General features: G+C 43.9%; 1 protein-coding gene and 1 long non-coding RNA gene across 2 annotated transcripts in view; one reads left to right on the forward strand and one right to left on the reverse strand.

Annotated features, from left to right (window-relative positions):
* The window catches only part of LOC137426012 (DNA repair protein RAD51 homolog 2-like), a 41,450-nt gene extending 21,542 nt beyond the window's left edge, over nt 1–19,908 (forward strand). The window contains exons 8-12 of the mRNA XM_078775349.1: nt 397–418; nt 1,483–1,549; nt 13,520–13,629; nt 16,486–16,624; nt 19,485–19,908. Of these exons, the coding sequence (XP_078631475.1) occupies nt 397–418; nt 1,483–1,549; nt 13,520–13,629; nt 16,486–16,624; nt 19,485–19,591 (445 nt within the window). The 3' untranslated portion in view covers nt 19,592–19,908. The remainder of the gene's footprint in view (nt 1–396; nt 419–1,482; nt 1,550–13,519; nt 13,630–16,485; nt 16,625–19,484) is intronic.
* LOC144891866 (uncharacterized) lies at nt 18,075–18,383 on the reverse strand. The gene is made up of 2 exons (XR_013623272.1): nt 18,340–18,383; nt 18,075–18,265 (listed from the first exon to the last, which is right to left on the reverse strand). It is a non-coding gene; the product is annotated as an uncharacterized LOC144891866 (long non-coding RNA).
* Nucleotides 19,909–20,652: the final 744 nt, after the last annotated feature.

Consider the following 20,652-nt stretch of genomic DNA (forward strand, 5'->3'; position numbering starts at 1 on the left):
AAATGTGGAAAAAATAATGAATTATCCCTGGAAATCGATTAAGGTTGGTACGAGGTAGTTTATCAAAGGAGTTCAATGTTTGAGCAAAAGGTACCTCGTCCGGCCAATGCAACGTAGCTCCTGGAGTTCGACGATAGGGAGGGATATCGTGATTTCTCTCGCATAGAGTGGAGATATTGGTTCCTATCACTCAAAAAAATTCAAGCTTAACCATCAGTCTAGTTGTTTCGGGCAATATATCGCGTGTCAGGACCTCAATAGTTAAAATCATGCAGGAAAGACTCCGTGAACGTGGTAAAACGGCCATTGATTAGCTCCATGGTGAAATGGGATGGTCAGTGGTATACTGTCTCGGTATGTAATGTTATTGCCATGATAATGCTTTGTCTCACACAGTAAATGTGTACAATGCTATACTGTACGAGAGATGGGTTGGGCAGTTTGGAATCACCCTCCATCTAGTCAAGTCTTGTCACAGAGTGATTTACATCTCTTTGGGTCCACTCACTCAAATAACACCTTCGTGGCTTTGAGTGTATGAATGATGAGGATTTCAAAGGATGGGGTGGGGGTTGTCAAGGAAAAACCTTTAGCTCCACCCTTGGACCCCCTTCCCCACCCTCCTCGACACCTTGGCGGATTACTATACGCTGTAGATATCGATTGATCTTTTTGTCATCAATCTTGGAAATGTGCTCATTTATTTGTTTTTATTTATTTTACTTGTAATCTTTACTTCTTTTTTTTTTTTGTATACAGAATCGAGGCTCGTGTAAGAGCTAACACATTGAACATGAAAACATGCACAGACACATAAAACATACAATGAAGGGAGCGGGAGACAAGAGGTGGAGAGAGACAGAGAAGAACACAAGCACAACAACAGTAGGGAACAGGGACGTCGGTAGATCTGTGCAAGGGGGAGGGCTGGGGGGGGGGGGGGAGGAGGAGTACATGGTATAAAGCAAATGAACACGACTAGGAATTTCAGGAAAGAAGTTGGGATTGAAAGAGGTGGATTTGGGGTGTTTTAACGGGGGAAGAAAAGATCAAGGTTTTGGATGGGGGAAGATAAGAGATGGTGGTGAACAGCTGTTTTAAAGACCTGGAGGGAGGAGAGGGATTGAAGCGAGTGTGGGAGATTGTTCCAGAGGTGGTAGAAAAGAGGAATGAAAGAGCGAAGGTGAGAGTGAAGGTGAGGAATGAAAAAGGCAAAATCAAGACAAAGAGTTGATTTTGGCAGTTTCACCAGAAGAGAGTTGACGGCAGATCTTGTGCGTCCTGCAGGAATATTTGGGGGGCAGGGCACAGACAGAGCAGGGGGAGCTCGGCCGGAGAGGAGTCGGTTGAAGCCAGAAAGACCAATACCAAAGAAAGAAAGACCAATGCTTAACAATACATCAGTGGTTTGTTTGTTTTTATAGACTTTTGTATGCCGTTGCCTAATACATGAAATTTTAATCTTCTTTTTTCTTATTTTAGATCTTGCTGACGAATCAGATCGCAGTAAGATTTAACGATCGCCCGAAATCTGCTTTGGAGATAACAGGTGAGCAACACCGGATATCTTCCTTTATCAGAAGAAATTAAATGCTTAATGTTCTGGGTTTGTTTCTCCGATTGTAAAACTTGTTACATGGACACATCATTATCTTTAGTGAGATCAGTGTGCAACACAATGATCGAAATTAATCTTCCTCTCCCAAAAAAAGTCGGATAAATAAATGTGCCACACTTCCAGTAATTATTGCACTTCTGCTATTTTTCATCACAATTAGTCAATATTGATATGAATGGAACCAAATTGCCCATCTTCATCTTTCTTGTCTTGTGGTATATTGGTGTGAGGCAGGGGTTTGAGTACATTAACATTGACATAAAAGATACGTGGTTTCCTTGACAGTATGGTGAAGATCAAACTGGTGCACATTTCCAAAGTTCATTACTGTCGGAGCAAATTTGGCAACATCCTTTTTCTTCTCGATGAGCACTGATTGTCACAAATGCCTTTTCTCCTCCACCTGATAATGGATTCTTTCTCCATGCTGGGCTGAGCCACACAGGTTCCACATTTGCAACATCTAGAAACTAGAGAGTTCACAGTACATCTTACCCCACGCCGTCTTGAGGAACCAGCATATAAGCGGGGTCTACAAGCGGCAAATTTGATTGGCCGAGATGATCGAAAATGCCGTAAAATTTTGTCCAAGTACTGCTAAATGGGAGGGTTTTGAAAGTGGAAAAGGGCAATTTGTGTTTTGCATTGTTGAAGTATTTAATTCAATTGAAATAAAATAAAGATTTAAAGGTTGTAATAAAAAAAAAAAATCCGAAAGATTACCACCATTGATGCAGTGTCTTATACACCACCTTATCTAACACTTTACATTAGTTCTTCGTGGCTGTTGTTTCCTTTGAGATCCTTAAACACAAAATTTTCTGTTTGCAATGATTTTCAATTTTGTTTGACTGCCAGACAGGCAGACAATGCTAAAAAAAAAGAAAAAAAATATCGCACCCGTGTCCGAAGGAAGCGGTTCAGTTTGCCATTTTTAATGTGGAATAGGCAAAGCCGAGAAACGAACAAAACCCATAAGAATGACCCTCTGAACCCTTTATAATTACCCTTTAGGACACTTTCGAATTACCCTTTAGAATTACTATAACAAACCCTTTAGAATTTACCTTTGTAATTGACCTTTAGAATTACCCTTTAGAACCCTTTAGAATTACCCTTTAGAATTACACTTTAGAATTAACCTTTATAATTGCCCTTTAGAATTACACCTTAGAATTACCCTTTAGAATTACCCTTTAGAATTACACTTTAGAATTACACTTTAGAATTACACTTTAGAATTACACTTTAGAATTACACTTTGAAATTAACCTTTAGAATTACTCTTTAGAATAAACCTTTAGAATAACCCTTAAGAATTACTATATTGAACCGTTTAGAATTACCCTTTAGAATTACACTTTAGAATTACACTTTAGAATTACCCTTTAGAATTACACTTTAGAATTACATTTTAGAATTACACTTTAGAATTACACTTTAGAATGAACCTTTAGAATTACTCTTTAGAATTACCCTTTGGAATTAACCTTTATAATTGCCCTTTAGAATTACACTTTAGAATTACACTTTAGAATTACCCTTTAGAATTACACTTTAGAATTACACTTTAGAATTACACTTTAGAATTACACTTTGAAATTAACCTTTAGAATTACTCTTTAGAATAAACCTTTAGAATAACCCTTAAGAATTACTATATTGAACCGTTTAGAATTACCCTTTAGAATTACACTTTCGAATAACCCTTTCGAATAACCCTTAAGAATTACTATATTGAACCCTTTAGAATTACCCTTTAGAATTATACTTTAGAATTACACTTTAGAATTACCCTTTAGAATTACACTTTAGAATTACATTTGAGAATTACACTTTAGAATTACACTGTAGAATGAACCTTTAGAATTACTCTTTAGAATTACCCTTTGGAATTAACCTTTATAATTGCCCTTTAGAATTACACCTTAGAATTACCCTTTGATCCCTGGTGTTGGGCTCGCGGTTAGGGTGCCGGCTTAGGATCCTAGGATCCTGGGTTCGAATCCCGGTCGATCGCTGAATTAACGCCAGGGGGGTTGACTTAGCCTGTCATCCTTCCGAGGTCGGCTAATTGAGTACCAGTTCACTGGTAATTCCCTGTTTGTCGTAAAAGGCGACAAAAAGGGTTGGCGGCAGGAAGGGCATCCGGCCGTAAAACATTGCTTCAAAAAGGGGACCGAAAAACAACAACAACCACGGTCCCCGAAAAAGGCCAACCCCCGCTTTGCGGGGAAAAATGGCCTCTAAAGGTGGTTATTTTTAAATATATATAATTACCCTTTAGAATTACCCTTTAGAATTACCCTTTAGAATTACCCTTTTGAATTACAATTTAGAATTACACTTTAGAATTACCCTTTGTAATTAACCTTCAGAATTACCCTTTAGAATTACCCTTTAGAATTACTATATCGAACCCTTCATAATTACCCTTTAGAATTACCCTTTAGAATTACCCTTTGGGAGTTACCCTTTAGAATTACACTTTAGAATTACACTTTAGAATTACACTTTGGAATTACACTTTAGAATCAGCCTTCATAATTACTTTAGAATTGACCTTTAGAATTAACCTTTAGAATTAACCTTTAGAATTACCCTTTAGAATTACCCTTTAGAATTACTATATCGAACCCTTTAGAATTACACTTTAGAATTAACCTTTAGAATTACCCTTTAGAATTAACCTTAAGAATTACCCTTGAGCATTAACCTTTATAATTACACTTTAGAATTAACCTTTATAATTACCCTTTGGACAAGCGTTACGCCTTGGTCCCCCGTCGTTGAAGTGATGTGAGTTGACAAAGTGGAAGACGCAAGGCGGCCATCTTGGATTTTGACGTGGCGACCCAATTTTCAATAGCGTTCCTCTTGTTGGCGTCAGGAAGGGCATCCGGCCATAGAAACATTGCCTCAAACAGGGAACCATGATTGTCATGGGGCCGCAAGGCTAACCCCCACTCAAGCGGGGAAAAATGGCCTTAAAACGATCATTCATTCATTCATTCTTATGCGTAGATACACCCACACACCAGATTAGAAGTTAGTAGTTCGTTTACTTTTCAAGATGTTTCACTCACAAGGTTCAGACAAATATGGTGGCGGCCATCTTGGAATTTGACGTGGCTACCCAATTTTCAATAGCCTTCTTCCTTATGCCTGGATACACCCACACACCAGAGGAGAAGTTGGTACTTCGCTTATTTTTCAAGATAATCCGCTTTACAATCATCTATATAATAATAGCGTAAGGACTCGACTTTGTTATCCCTTTTACGCCGCACCCAGTGACCCGATGCCCACGGCACTAATGGATTTACGATCTACGAACCGCACTCTTTGTTTGTCACCTACAGCCAAACTCGAAAAATCTGAATTAGCCGACGTTGGGGCCCAAAAGCATCCGATTAACTGCCGATACGACGCCATCTTACGACGCCATCGTATTGGCGTCTGCTGGGCGAAGGCGAAGCAAGCCGTCCGCTGATTGGACAGGCGAAGGCGAAAGCAAGCCATCCACTGAGTGGACAATCCAGAGCATGCATTTGTGCCGGTGTCGGCGAGCGTTGTTCATATATGCACTCTTCATTCTCATCTTTCTTCCTCATTCTTACTCGGACAAGCAAATCCCCTATGCCACCCATAATGGTACACTCTATCCATACACCACATCCTCCCTTCCGTGGATGTTCCACGGGTTTCGGCTCGTTATACATTATCACTCGACCTCCCAAACCCGCTTGCCAAAACGCCCAAACATGTAATACACCACGTGGGGACAAACACGCCAAGGCTTGACCTCAAGTGCGCATCCGGCCCTGCATGTTTCAGAACACCTCAAGTCAGTTACAGTTCTTTTGCTGAGTTAACAACACGTTTTATTGCTATTTAATTTGTGCCGCACTTTTTGTGCTTCAAAGTAATTTTATTATTTTCTTCCAATTTCGACCTGTACAACAGCAATTCAAACCGCAGTGCCAAGCCTGGACTGATCACCACTGGGTGGTTAAAATGACGGAGATGCACCTTCTAATTTGAATTTAGGTGTCGCCTGCACAATAATGCCATCATACTCCTCGTTTGTTTTCCCACGATTTGGTATGGACTGAATAATTCAGTAGGAACCGTGTTTCTGTTTGAAGAAGAGTCGGCATAACATGTACCATGAAATAGGAAGAAATAATACAAGAAAGTAACGCAAAATTCCAACCCGTTCACAAAAAGGTTACTTCTGTGCTTCATTCAACGTGTTAACGTTAGGGTTTTGCTAGTCGCTAATTCCAGTGTGAACATTTTTTTTCTGGCAGTTTTATGAAATAGGACATGAAAATAACAATGGAATCTAGTTTCTGTGAAGACACGTTGGTCTGCAGCGGCAGACAAGTTAAACGATTAATTTGATCAACAAAGCTGAGAAGAGTAAGTTGAGACAAGTGAGAAGTGAGGTGAAGCTAGCGTTGTTGATGTTAATCCTTATTTAGAGCAAAAGAGGGAAGGAATTGTGGTTGGCGGTGAGTGGGGATTATGTTGTGGAATGAATGGGCCCAGAGTTGAATCAGCAGGATCAAGCATCGGAAGTCAAAGAACGAAGGGGAGGATGGAAAAAAAGACGTGGGTCAATTATCCTCGAGAACTGAACCGTTTTTACAGGAAAGAAGAGAAGAAACACAAAGAGAGTAACAGGTGTAAATAAAACAGGCACTCAGAGTGCATACATGTGCCAGGCTGAACGGTTTACCTTTTGTATTCCTCTGATAGGCCAGATCTGCATCCGCAGCTTAACCAAAATCTAATCACCTTGTTCTTGTCACCCAACCAACTCATCCGCCTAGTTTCGCCCAAATCCGTCACAAACTTTTTGGGATATTGTGCTACGTTCGTTTTTGGCCCTATCTCACAATGGAGTAGAATCACTAGAAATTCTAATATCCGGATGCAGGTCTGGATCTTCACCAAAATCTAAGCACTTCATCATTGTCACACACCCAACCTGTCCAAGTTACATCCGAATCCATCCATAACCTTTTGAGATATTTTGTTAGGGTTGCTCACAACTATATCCTGCTCACAGACAAACAGACAGGGGTGAAAACATGACCTCCTTCCACCTTCGGTGTTGGATGTAAATATAACAATGAAATCTCGTTTTTCAAGCCATATCTCATGATTGGAGTGCCGCTTCCGGTCCGGTCTGGAGAGGACGCTGGCGTTACTTGTTCGCCGCTTCTCCGACTGGGTCATTGTACATAGTCTGCTTTTCTGGTGGTCGTGGCGGCTTTTTGGCCGTTGGGTCTGCTTCCTGCTCGGTCCCGGCTCTGCTCCTGGCTTCGCCTGCCCGGCTCTTCCACTGTTGCCTCAGGCCCGCTCCCGGACTGTCCTGCGCCTTGTCTGCCGCTCCGGCCTTTACTGTCTTGCTCGCCGCTTCTCCGACTGGGTCATTGTACATAGTCTGCTTTTCTGGTGGTCGTGGCGGCTTTTTGGCCGTTGGTCTGCTCTCTGCTCGGTCCCGGCTCTGCTCCTGGCTTCGCCTGCCCGGCTCTTCCACCGTTGCCTCAGGCCCGCTCCCGAACTGTCCTGCGCTCGTCTGCCGCTTCGGCCTTTACTGTCTTGCTCGCCGCTTCTGGCAAGCCGCTCCCACTGGCAAGGCGTACTCGTCCTCCTCGACCTTGGCCTTGTCCTCGTCCCCTTTGCTCCTGCCTGACATGGCTCTAAGGTACTCCGCTGCAAGGCTACTTCTGCTCAACACTTACTCCACTCCATCATGCATCTCTGCAATCAAATACCACGGACTCCTGCGACGACCCAGATATATTCATAGAGGCTCTGGTCGTAAGTTTGTTTACTTACAAACAGGTCACTTCATTCCCGTACTCTGGTCGGCTCAGCGCACTCCCACTCATCGTCCCAGCGCACCTGGTCACAGCAACGCACACGATCGCACCTCCTGTCTGCAAACCCTGGCTAAATCACCTGAGTTCATCCCCACCGTACAAACAAACATGAAGCTCACTCTGTTCAATACCCGGTCCCTCAACAACAAAAGCCTCATCCTGAACGACTACATTCTGGATAATAAACTGGACTTTCTCTGTCTCACTGAAACCTGGCAACAACCTCTGGATTACTTCTCACTCAACCTCACTACACCCAATGGATATTCATACATCAATAAACCACGCTCGGAGGGCCGAGGTGGTGAAATTGCCGTAATACACCGACAGGACATCAAGACCAGCCTCATCTCCATCTCATCTGCTCCACCATTTGAACACCTGGCTTTTAAACTCTCTGGTCACACGCAGTCAGTCATGGCTGTCGTCTACCGCCCTCCTAAACCACACCCATCATTCCTGTCTGACTTCTACTTTCTGACCCAGCTCTGTTCCCTCTCCCCCTCAATCCTCCTCCTCGGTGATTTCAATATCCACATGGACTCCACTGACTCCACAATAACCACTGACTTCACTGATTTACTCACCTGCTTTAACCTCACTCAACATGTCAACTTTCCTACCCATAACCGTGGGCACATTCTGGACCTTGTCTGCTCTACTGGATTAATTTTGCACCATCTTTCTGGCTCCGACCTCACCCTCTCTGACCATTTAGCCATCACTATGACCATCAACATCCCCACCCCAGCACCAAGGCATTATCGCACTATCAACTTCCGTAAGCTAAACGCTCTTTCACCTACCTCATTCTCATCCACCTGAAAAAATGAAAAAATGTCCAATTCTCCCTTCGTTGACCTCCACACCCCTTCTGACCTCACTGACTACTACAACCACACTCTCTCCTCTTGCCTTGACCAGCTTGCGCCTATAAAAACCAAAACAGTTTCTTTCACCCATTCTGCTCCCTGGTTTACCCCTGAACTCCGCCTGATGAAAACTCGTGCTCGCCAACTTGAAAGACTCCGCAATAAAACAGGTCTCACAATTCACTCCCAAGCCTACAAGGACCACCTACAGCACTACAAAGATGCCCTCTCCCACGCCTGCTCCGCCTACTACTCTCAAATTATCCACTCTGGCTCTGGAAACCAAAAAGCACTCTTCTCTTCAATAACCAAACTCCTCAGCCCCCTAAACACCACCACCCAGTCATTCACAGGAGAAAACTGCATCTCCTTCCTTTCATTCTTCCAAAGCAAAATTGACAACATCTACAACAGCTTAACCACCACCGCACCCGCTCCCCCTCCAACCACCTGCCCCCCCTTATCCTGCCAACCCCTGTCTCAGTTCTACCCAGTCTCCCCTACTGACCTCTCTGAACTCCTCATAGGAATGAAAACTGCCACCTGCACTCTTGACCCCATCCCCTCCAGCTTTGTCAAGGCCTCCCTTCCTGCTCTCTCGCCACTTATCACTGCAACAATAAACTCCTCCCTGTCTGCAGGCATTGTCCCACCATCCCTCAAAATTGCTGCTGTTACCCCCATTCTGAAAAAACCTGGACTAAACCCTGACACCCTAAACAACTTCAGACCCATCTCCAACCTACCCTTTCTGTCAAAAGTTTTGGAACGTGCTGTAGCCACTCAACTCAAACATCACCTCTCTGCCAATAACCTGTATGAAACATTCCAATCCGGATTCCGCTCCAACCACAGTACTGAAACTGCTCTCCTCAAAATCACCAACGACCTTCTCCTCTCCTCTGATGCCGGCAACCTCAACATTCTCATCCTCCTCGACCTCAGTGCCGCCTTTGACACCATCAATCACACCATCCTCCTCACCCGACTTGAAACCACCTTTAACATTACTGGCACTGCCCTCTCTTGGATCAAATCATACCTCTCTGACAAACGCCAGTTCATCTCCATCAATAACTGCAAATGCCCCACTGCTCCCCTCCCCCAAGGTGTCCCCCAAGGTTCAGTTCTTGGCCCCCTCCTCTTCATCCTGTACCTGTCCCCCCTTGGTCACTTAATCCGCCGTCATGGTCTCCAATTCCACTGCTTCGCCGATGACATCCAGCTTTTCATCTCCACCAAGTCCATCTCCACCGCCACCCACTCTATCCTGACAAACTGCATCACTGAAATAAAATCCTGGCTTCAAATCAACTTCCTCAAACTTAACTATGATAAATCTGAAATAATCATCATTGGCCCAAAAACGCTCACCAAATCCACCCATAACTTTGCCCTCAACATCGACGGTTTCCCAGTATCCACCTCCCCTCACATCCGGATTCTTGGCATCATCTTTGACCAAACCCTCTCCTTCGACAAATACACTAAACAGATCACAAAAACAGCCTTCTTTCACCTGAAAAACATCGCCCGTCTCCGTCCATCCCTCTCCTCCACGGCTGCAGAAACCCTCATCCACGCCTTCATCACCTCCCGTCTGGACTACTGCAACAGCCTCCTCTATGGTTCACCCTCAATAATCACCAATAAACTCCAATACATTCAGAACTCCGCTGCCCATCTACTCACCCATTCCCGGACCCGTGACCACATCACCCCCGTCCTTTTTAAGCTTCACTGGCTCCCCATCCCCCAGAGAATCCAGTACAAAATCCTCCTCTTGACCTACAAAGCCCTCCATAACCTGGCCCCATCCTACCTGGCTGACCTCCTCTCCAGACACACTCCCACCCGCAACCTCCGCTCTGCTGGTACCAACCTCCTGACCCCCCCCCCCCCCTCCCCCCCATCCGGACCAAATTCAGATCCTGGGGGGACAGGGCCTTCTCCATCGCTGCTCCCACCCTCTGGAACTCACTACCTCACACCATCAGAGACTCCTCCTCACTCCCCACATTCAAAACATCACTCAAGACCCACCTGCTCAACACTGCATTCAACATTTAACCCACAGCATTTAACCCCTGACTATCTCTTCTCCTTCTCCTTCCTTTTGCTTTGATTATTTACCTATTGATTTTTGTCTTTTTGCACTTGTTTTTTGTACTCTTTCAAAGCGCCTTTGGGCTTCTTGAAAAGCGCTATATAAAATAAATGTATTATTATTATTATTATTATTATTACTAGGGCATGCCCGTACGTGGGTGCCCGTTCCTTGCCAAAAAAAAAAAAAAACGCTACCCGTACGCTCTACCCCGCCCGTACGCCCGTACGCCCGTAAACAAAAAAAACAACGCTCTTCGCTTCCGCCCTTCGCTCTGACTGAATTGGGAGAAATAATGCGCATAAGAAATCGAGAAATTATTATTTTCTCCGGAAGAAATCGAATTACGAACCGTAATGGCGCACACGCTCGGCTCGGCTCGCTCTCACATCGGCCACGCCTACGCAACAACGCGTTCTGTGATTGGCTGCCGGAAGTGCAGTCTTCACTGTCCGGAAGGTCGCATATCGCAGTTACGATGAATCGCAAATTAGTTTTAATTAGTTTTAAAACATAGTTGAACGCCAACATAGTTTGCCAACGTGAAATAAATGAATACGCTCTCAAATGTGCCGTCCGAGGCAGAGTCTGTTCGCCACGTTCGGCACACGTGATAGCTCGCTGCTCTCTGATTGGTTGAATCGTTTTTTGGACATAGCTCGGTAACTACTTGTCCGATTAATATGAAACGTTGAAAAGGCACATCCTCGGGTCCCCAGCAATATACCTGGCAAGTTTCAAGTATATCGGACCGGTAGTTGTCGAGAAACAGCGGTCACAGACAAACATACATACATACATACATACAAACATACACACAGAGATTACTGGAATTATAGATAGATATCATAATGAACTATATACTGTATTGTCCAAGAAGAGGTGATTGAAGTTCCCACTCGACTGCCTGCAATAGAACGTTCCCTGTGCTCCTTGCTCGTGTAGATACTTTGGAAATTTTATACCAAGAGACTTTAGTAACACGTCAGAGCAATAATACCCTTCTGAATTTTTTTTTAAATGGGGACAATGCCACTGCACTCACCTGGTAGAACCAGGGAATCACTGGTAGGTGTGGATGAAACACAAAACATGTAACAGAGAAGAGAGCAAATACCTATTTTGGGGGGGGGGGGTCAAACCTGGACCCACATTGATCCCCTTATTAAGCGCAGATTTTGATGCGGTAAATACACCTTCATTAGGCATCACATATGAAGCTTGTGGCCAAGTTTCATCGAAATCGTGTGTTTGGATCAAGCGATAATGACTGAAGTGTTTACAGACTCACTGACTGACTGACGGACACTACTCAATCACAGTAGCTCAACGGACTAAAGTCCAAGGGTGCTAAAATGGCTGATGAAGAATTATTACATGAACTTCAAAAGGTTATTTACAACATCTCCAAACTTTATTGTTCTTCCTCATCTCCCCATGGCTCCTTCCATCATCCACTTTTGAAGTTGTCCATCTATCTGGTGGTCACCAGGGCACTGCCTTGTTGGGAATTTTAATCGGGCAGATTAGTCTTCCATGCAGTCTTCCATCTCCAGCGAACTGCTCCACTCTCTTTCTTCTCTGGATGTATCGACAATGCATGCGACACATTTCTCAATAAACCACCTTCCTGCCTTTGCCTATTCTGTCAATATATATCGTCATTGGTACAGTGATTGATGCAGTAGCCAATTGCCATAAGAATAGCTTACCCTTCCTGCAAGAAAGCCGACCTCACCAACAGGAAGCTGACGTTTCCCCATAAAGCTCGCAACCATCATGTCTTTGTGCTAAATCACACCAGATCTCAACACCAGGCCCATCTGAGACATTAACTCGCAGCTGTGCTTCTTTCCATCGACAAAAGCTTGGTGGCAGTTGGTCAACTGTATCTTTGGAACGTGCTCCGAATGGGTTCTTCCATTCTTGAAGGATGGGAGTAACTTGAAGGATAGGAGATGGGGATCACTATGTACATGGCTTATGTTAGGGTTGACTGCCTTTACCGTCTTTATAGACAAGGCCACAATTTCTAATCTCTGTTCCTGCACCCACCCTGTCCCGTTCAATGGAAACCTCTGATCGCATGTGACCTCCCTTCTGCCAAGGTGGAGAGAAATTCATTGCTTCCCTTGATTGTTCCATTGCTTCTTCATAAATGAATGCACTCAATTTCAAACAAGAGGCCAAGCTCTTCTCACGACGTATCATGTGTGCACTTTATATTCTATCCTGCATCCTGCACTGATTTCCTTCCTGTCGGCTAATGGTATCTCGTGTTCCCTCCTCCACTCGCGTTGAAATTTCCTGGACGTTACACGCACCAGGTTGCGTTTGATGAAATATTATGCCATGCTGTACCTCTGGAGGCAGGTGTCCCTCAAGGTGGTTTTCTGAGAACAATCCTGTCCTTCACATACATCACTAGAAAATTCATTTTAACACTTTGTAGATGATTCATCTCTCAGCATTATAATTCCTCAACCGCTTGTCCAGAAGGCTGCGGCAGAATCTCTCCTGTCAGATCTTGAAAAAAAAGTGAGCAATTTATCATGAACCTGGAACATTCCTTTCAATTCAAGCATGACGCATATTCTCCGTTGTGTGAATTCATCTGATCATCTCGCTGTGTCCATTACCTTGTTCTCCTCACTTCAGGCTTTGTAATGTGCTGCCCCTCACGACCTCGTGTGCTAACCCTTGCACATCCACGTCTCCACAATGCCTTCTCCACTCACTAATTCTTACCCCACAGTTTCTCTCTGGGCCATTGTTAGAGTATTCGTTTTTGTATTATTTCTCCTTTCCTTCTCTTGAATGTCAATTAGCTCCTTAATGAGGTCAGACTCTTGTATAAATAAAAATTGGAGTAAGATGAGTCAGAAATTCAGGCAAAGCAAACAAGAAGTTTCTTTGGTACCGATTTGGATCGCTTTCTGATGGCCTTGTTGCCGTGTGTTCCCCTTTCCTTTTCGCCTGTTCTTTATGTACTCTCTTCTCTAATTTTGGTGTGTATTTTGTGCAGAAGAACCATCAGTGGAGGAGTCCTTTGTGACCGCAGCCTTGGGCGCATCATGGGGCCACAGTGCTAATACGAGACTTGTTCTCCAGTTTCTGAATACCCAGCAGCGGCAGGTAGGAATAGAAGTTGCATCAATTCGGAAAATAATAATAATGGGTTGGCTCTCTCGTAAGTCTGCAGATGACTACATAGCTTCTACTTCAGTAACGATGAATGAACTTTTCCTAATTGGTCTGCTACAGTTATTGTTGCAGTGCTTTCTGTCAACACGACATTCCTTAAGGTTGAATGAATGAATATGAATGAATGAATGATCGTTTTAAGGCCATTTTCCCCGCAAGAGCGGGGGTTAGCCTTGCGGGCCCCATGACAATCATGGTTCCCTGTTTGAGGCAATGTTTTTATGGCCGGATGCCCTTCCTGACGCCAACCCTTGGTCACGCTCTCACGATGCGCAGGGATAAAGTGTACCTGTTCTAAATCGGGGTACACACCGTGATCATTCATCCAAGCAAGCTGGTACTCAATTTGCCGACCTCGGAAGGATGACAGGCTGAGTCAACCCCCCTGGCGTTAATTCAGCAATCGACCGGGATTCGAACCCAGGATCCTCGGATCCCAAGCCGGCACCCTAACCGCTAAGCCAACACCAGGGTTAAGGGCTAAGCCAACTTAAGGTTATTGTGAATTATTTATCTTTCTGAAAACGAAATACCATCTCATTGTGCATCAGTAGCCTAATTGATTGCTTTGCTTTTGTTCTCACAAAGAACAAGGGCCTCTTGTCCACTTTCCTCTGGCAATTTGCACAGAATGCAAAATTTCATTATGAAGATGTCACCAACTTGACACCACAGCAGAATGTATTTGTGGAAATTATTTCAACGCCCGGCGGGCGGGGAATGGATGAGAGGTCTCCACGTCCACCCATTCATTTGCATACTAATCGGCGTCTCATGAATCAACCTGTCAGGAGTGGCTGAGCAGACCGTTACAGACCACGGTGAATCAGCCTGTCAGGAGTGGCTGGGAAGACCGTTACAGACCACGGTGAATCAGCCTGTCAGGAGTGGCTGGGAAGACCGTTACAGACCACGGTGAATCAGCCTGTCAGGAGTGGCTGGGAAGACCGTTACAGACCACAGTGAATCAGCCTGTCAGGAGTGGCTGGGCAGACCGTTACAGACCACGGTGAATCAGCCTGTCAGGAGTGGCTGAGCAGACCGTTACAGACCACGGTGAATCAGCCTGTCAGGAGTGGCTGAGCAGACCGTTACAGACCACGGTGAATCAGCCTGTCAGGAGTGGCTGGGAAGACCGTTACAGACCAAGGTGAATCAGCCTGTCAGGAGTGGCTGAGCAGATCGTTACAGACCACGGTGAATCTGCCTGTCAGGAGTGGCTGAGCAGACCGTTACAGACCACGGTGAATCAGCCTGTCAGGAGTGGCTGAGCAGAACGTTACAGACCACGGTGAATCAGCCTGTCAGGAGTGGCTGAGCAGAACGTTACAGACCACGGTGAATCAGCCTGTCAGGAGTGGCTGAGCAGACCGTTAGACGATTCACCGTTTATAGTGCCTTAATTGCGCGAATCTCAAACAGCCCGACTTAACGGATTTATTCCAAATTCCTGACGTGCTTTGGAGTTTCGTTCCCCAGTATCCACACAAGTACTCAATTACAAATTATTCACAAAATGTGTTTGGGAAGAAGAAGAAGAAGAAGAAGCAGAAGAAGACGAACACGACCACACGGTAAAACCAACAGCAACAGGTTAATATTAAAACGAGAAAGAACAATCCAATCAGAGATTGCAGACCCTCACCAGGATGCATGTGGTTTTGTCCTTTGGGTCCTCTACGTTTTGTGGGTCTTTTGGGTCCTTGGGGTCTTTTGGGTCTTCTGGGTCTTTGGGGTATTAATGGGTCTTTTTGGTCTTCTGGGTCTTTAAGGGTATTTTGGGTCCTCTGCGTCTTTTGGGTCTTAAAGGATTTTAAAGGGTGTAGCGTTATAGAGAGTCTTAAGAGTTTGAATGGGTCTTAGGGGTCTGAAATGGTCTTAGGGTTAAAAGGGGGTCGACAGGGTCTCAGGGTTCTAAAGGCTCTAAAGTGTTTTAAGTGTTTTGGAGGGAATTAGGGGTCTAAAGAGTTTTAAAGGTCCTTATGGTTCTTCATGGCACTTAGGATCTTGATGGATCTCAGGATTATAAAGGTTCAGAAGGATCTTGGGGGTTGTAAAGGGTCTTGAGGTTCCAAAGGGTCGAATGAAATGAATACACACCCTCGCGTTCTGTGCGGCCAAACAAACAAACAAATGGATCCAAATGCAACACCCTCTCCTTTGGTGGGGGTAAATAGTAAACCTTTCTGGAAAAGATTTTTGAAGGTTTTCATTTTCAATCAAATATGGCTGCTGAACCACATGAACAATGACATCATCAACTTAATTCTCCCATACAATTTGTGTAGAACATGTTCAATAAATTTCAAACTGATCGGATCAAGTGTTCTACTTGTCTAATTATGATGTCATAATGAAGGCACTGATGACATCATCATTAATACAAGGGCCAGTCAAGAAGTAACCATAAAATACAACAACAACAACATGCATTTTAAGGCCATTTTACCTGCAAGAGCGGGGGTTAGCCTTGCGGTCACCATGACAATCTTCTCCATTTTGCCCCATTTTCTGCATCTCCCCTTGTTAACCCCCTTGCCCACATTTCCGGTGTGTACCCCGGTGTGTACCCCGGTTTAGAATAGGTACACCGTATCCCTGCGTGTCGTAAGAGGCGAGTAAAAGGGTTGGCGTCAGGAAGGGCATCCGGCCATAAAAACATTGCCTCAAAAAGAGAACCATTACAATTACAACTTTTATTCATTAATCCATTCATTCCTGATGCCACACTTTGCTAATTCCTGTTTACCAAGTAAAGTAAACATATGCACCGGGCTTTCATTTCAGGACGTGGAGGTTTGCCGACCCTACCGAGCCTGCCATCCAGACCTGCTCTCAGTAATGGGTGCATGGTGCAGAGAAAATCATCCACCACAGGAAATCTCCCATCAACAGGGAAAAAGGAGAGTGCATCTAATTCCCGCCGGTATGAAAAAAGATGAGGTGTCGGGGATGAGGGTGGGGGCAGGTGGGTAGGAAGGGCAGCTGTTACCTTAAAGTGTTAATAAGTGACTTCTGCTAATGCACTTATGGATTGTTGTTATTCTACCGAGGTTCCTGACATACCTTGTGGAGCTTTATCACTTGCAAAATTGATGATTAGCAAGTATATTGGTTGGTCTGGTCTGTGATTGTCTGTTTGTCTGCATGTCAATCACCGACAGGTCACAATTTTAAACCGATCTTCACCAAACTCCACCAAATGGTTGAGCCGGTCATAATCGAGAAGCCTACTCATTTTGAGGTCAAAACGTCAACAAAGGCCAAATATCAACAACTTTGTCAAATTTTTTATATCATCAATTTTCATCCGATTGACTTGAAATTTGAAGATGATTTGCATGTTAGGTCACATAATCCCGGTCACATGATCCCGGTGTGTACGCCGATTTAGAATAGGTACACCGTATCCCTGCGTGTCGTAAGAGGCGACTGAGGGTTGGCGTCAGGAAGGGCATCCGGCCATAAAAACATTGCCTCAAACAGGGAACCATGATTGTCATGGGGACCGCAAGGCTACCCCTCGCTCCAGCGGGGAAAATGGCCTTAAAACGATCATTCATTCATTTGCATGTTAGGTCACTGAATCCAACCCCCAATTATTTTTAAGGCCATATTTGTTTTAGGGATTTCGCAAGTATTTTTGCAAGCTCTTCACAACATCTTCCTTGTTTATTTATTGTCTTCACATGCCAAATATCCATTCTCTCCTTTATTGAACTTTTTGACCCTTGGATAAAATGAAATTCTTCCCCAAACTCCCACTCCCACCAACGTGTCAGTGTTCCATACCGGTCTTGTGGCCTTGTGGACCCCAACAACAAGGAAACTAGAAAGAGCAATCAGAGATTGCAGACCCTCGCAAGGATGTGTTTTCAGTGTCTTTTTTTCTTTAAGGCTTTTGTGTTAAAACAAATATGGCGGCGAAACCACATGACCGATGACGTCATCAAATTTTTTTCTCCACCAATTTATCCCTAGATGACGCTCAATAAATTTCATCTTGAGCGGATGAAGTTTTGTACTTGTCGAATTATGACGTCATAATGGAGGCACCTATGATATCATCATCAACATATTTTATTCCCCATGGAGATTTCTTTACAATGAGCCATGTCCCAATTTTTCTATGTAGCGCTTTCGGATATATAGAGGAGCAAAGTTTTTCGGTTTTTCCAAGATGGCGCCCATACCACGTGACCTATGACGTCATAATTATCTATATAAATAAAACAGTTCGTGTGCGTGTGTGTGTGTGTGTATATATATATGTTACCTGTAGACTCCTAAACGGAGAGGCTCACATACTTGATTTTTGGCATAGACATGGCAATTGGGCCTGGGAAGGACATGGCCTATGGAAAAATGACCTCCGATGACGAGATCTATATTTTTTATTCATATATATATCTTAGCACATTTCAGCGAGGAACATTATAATCACAGATAAAGCATCGGATAAACAGATAAAACACATAAAACAATAAAACAAAAACAAAACAATAAATAAATAAACATAAAACATCAGATATACACAGATAAACAGATAAAACAGAACAGATAAAACCTCAGATATACACAGATAAACAGATAAAACATCAGATATACACAGATAAACAGATAAAACAGAACAGATAAAACCTCAGATAAACACAGATACACAGATACACAGATAAACAGATAAAACATCAGATATACACAGATAAACAGATAAAACAGAACAGATAAAACATCAGATATACACAGATAAACAGATAAAACCTCAGATAAACACAGATACACAGATACACAGATAAACAGATAAAACAGAACAGATAAAACATCTCATCCTGTGCCAGAGCAGCTCGCTGATTCGCTCAGAGTGATCACGTGATGTTCCATCCTCGCCGCCAGACTCCACGCTGCCTGCTATACTATAGATCAGTGGCTATACTCCCACGCAGGCTGCATTGGGATTATGTGGGGATTATCAGCGGCAGCCTCGTCACCAGCGTCTGAAGAATGAAGTTTGGGCGTACGAGCCAGGCCAGGCTGCCAAGTTCAAGTTGCCTGATACCCTGCCCGTTTACACTCTCTGCGAATGTACGGGGGTCGAGGCTCCTGTGTGTGTGGGGGTTGTCTAGTTTCTAGTTGGCAGTTCTAGTTTATTTTAAAACGGACTTTTGTTTATTTTCGTAGGACCAGAAGTCTCAACATGAGTCGGTCAATGGAAAAGTCTGAAATCAGATCAATAATCAATCATTGTAACTCCATACGAAAGGTCCAAAGGAAATCCATGAGGACATGGTGGCAACATTGACAGATGATGCCCCTTCCTTCATTTGCCGCTGTAAAACAACAACTGGGCAGCTGAATTTATTTGAGAGAGAAACAGCACTGAGTCTGAGCCAAGATCTTGATGTCCCAACGAAGCCGCCACACCAGAAGAGGTTGACGTGGTCCACAAGCTTTTGACCAATGACTGAAGATGAGCAGATACGTTGGTGAGACTCAGTAATGGATCAGTGCATCCTCACCGAGAATCGGATCCGGATACTAGAATTTTATCTGGCATGAGAAAGTTCTCAGTGAGATGGGTACCCAGGATATTGACTGCTGATTAGAAGGGAGCTGGACTTGACCTCCAGGAAATATTTTGAGCAGTTTCAAGCAAACGTAGAACAGGATTGTGATTCAGGAAGAGTTGAAATGAAAACCAAGGTGAGAGAAACATGAAAGATGCTTATGGATGGATCCCCAATTTTTTTGAATGAACCTGCGTGTTTTTTTTTGTTTGTTTTTTTTAGTCCTGGTGCACTTGTTCGGTGGAGTGATGAGAGAGAGACCCATTGCCAAACATTGCATCTTCCTCTCCATTGGGTATTCCTATGACTTTTTCCTCTGCAACACATGAACAAAAGCAAGTGAAAACCACTCAATAGCATTGTCATCATCATCTCCATCATACGACAGTAGTAACGAAGTCACGCCTCATTTAGATTAATGAAGTGATGCACGATGTACAGTAATTAAAACACACAACTAAAGCAATGAAGTCACACATAATGTACAGTACGGTAATAAAGTCGTCGATGAAATACAGTAACAGTCACATGTGATGTACAGTAACAAAGTCACAAAAAGGACGCGAGTGATTAAGTCGAGTCCATCGTGTGTTTATCGTACCTTAGTTCTGGAGATTGATGTTCAATTAAAAAATTTTGAATTCGCCATCATCATCAACCTGGCATTTCTTTTTGTATTCTTGGAGCGCTTGCACGGCGGAAAGATGACAGAGTCACTGCCAAGCATTTCATCTTCGTCTCCAGCGGCCATTACGATGACTGGTTTCGCTGCACACACATCAGCAAAAGCAGTCAACAGCATCGTCACCATAATCTCCATCATTCTGCTGCCTCCCAACACAATCCTGGAATGAATATCTATCGATCTCTTTTTCTGTGCCTCTCCTCTCCCTCGTTTTCTGTATTTGAGTTCATGTTTTATTTCACTTTTCTCTGCAGTTTCACATTTGTATTTTCTTAATCAACAACTCCCACGGGACGAGGAAGAATGTTTACGTTCTGTCACTTTACAAGGGAATTTAAGCGACTTGATCCATCATTCCTGTGCCTCATGCCGAGCCCACACATCCCCACTTACTGTACGAATTTTAAAATATTAAAACCTCATCTGATGGCCGAGAAGCGAACCCTGATGAACTCCTCCGGAGAAGGCAGCTCGAGTCACCTGTCACTGATTGAAAGTGGAATTGTGAAAAAATAATTTTAATGATCATCCAGGTGCACACTTGGCTTCTGTATGGATACATTAACACTCATGCCAGACTTCCACCACATTGGAAGATTTGTTTGGTGCTTGGATGGCTTTGAGCGCAGCAAAATATTCGTTTGTTTTCAACACTTCGGAGGCACAGAGAAAATGGGACACGATGGAGGTGAAGAACGTGCAGCG

This window comes from Myxine glutinosa, chromosome 4 (assembly GCF_964187855.1).
Source record: "Myxine glutinosa chromosome 4, kmMyxGlut1.1, whole genome shotgun sequence".
Classification (NCBI taxonomy): Eukaryota; Metazoa; Chordata; class Myxini; order Myxiniformes; family Myxinidae; genus Myxine; species Myxine glutinosa.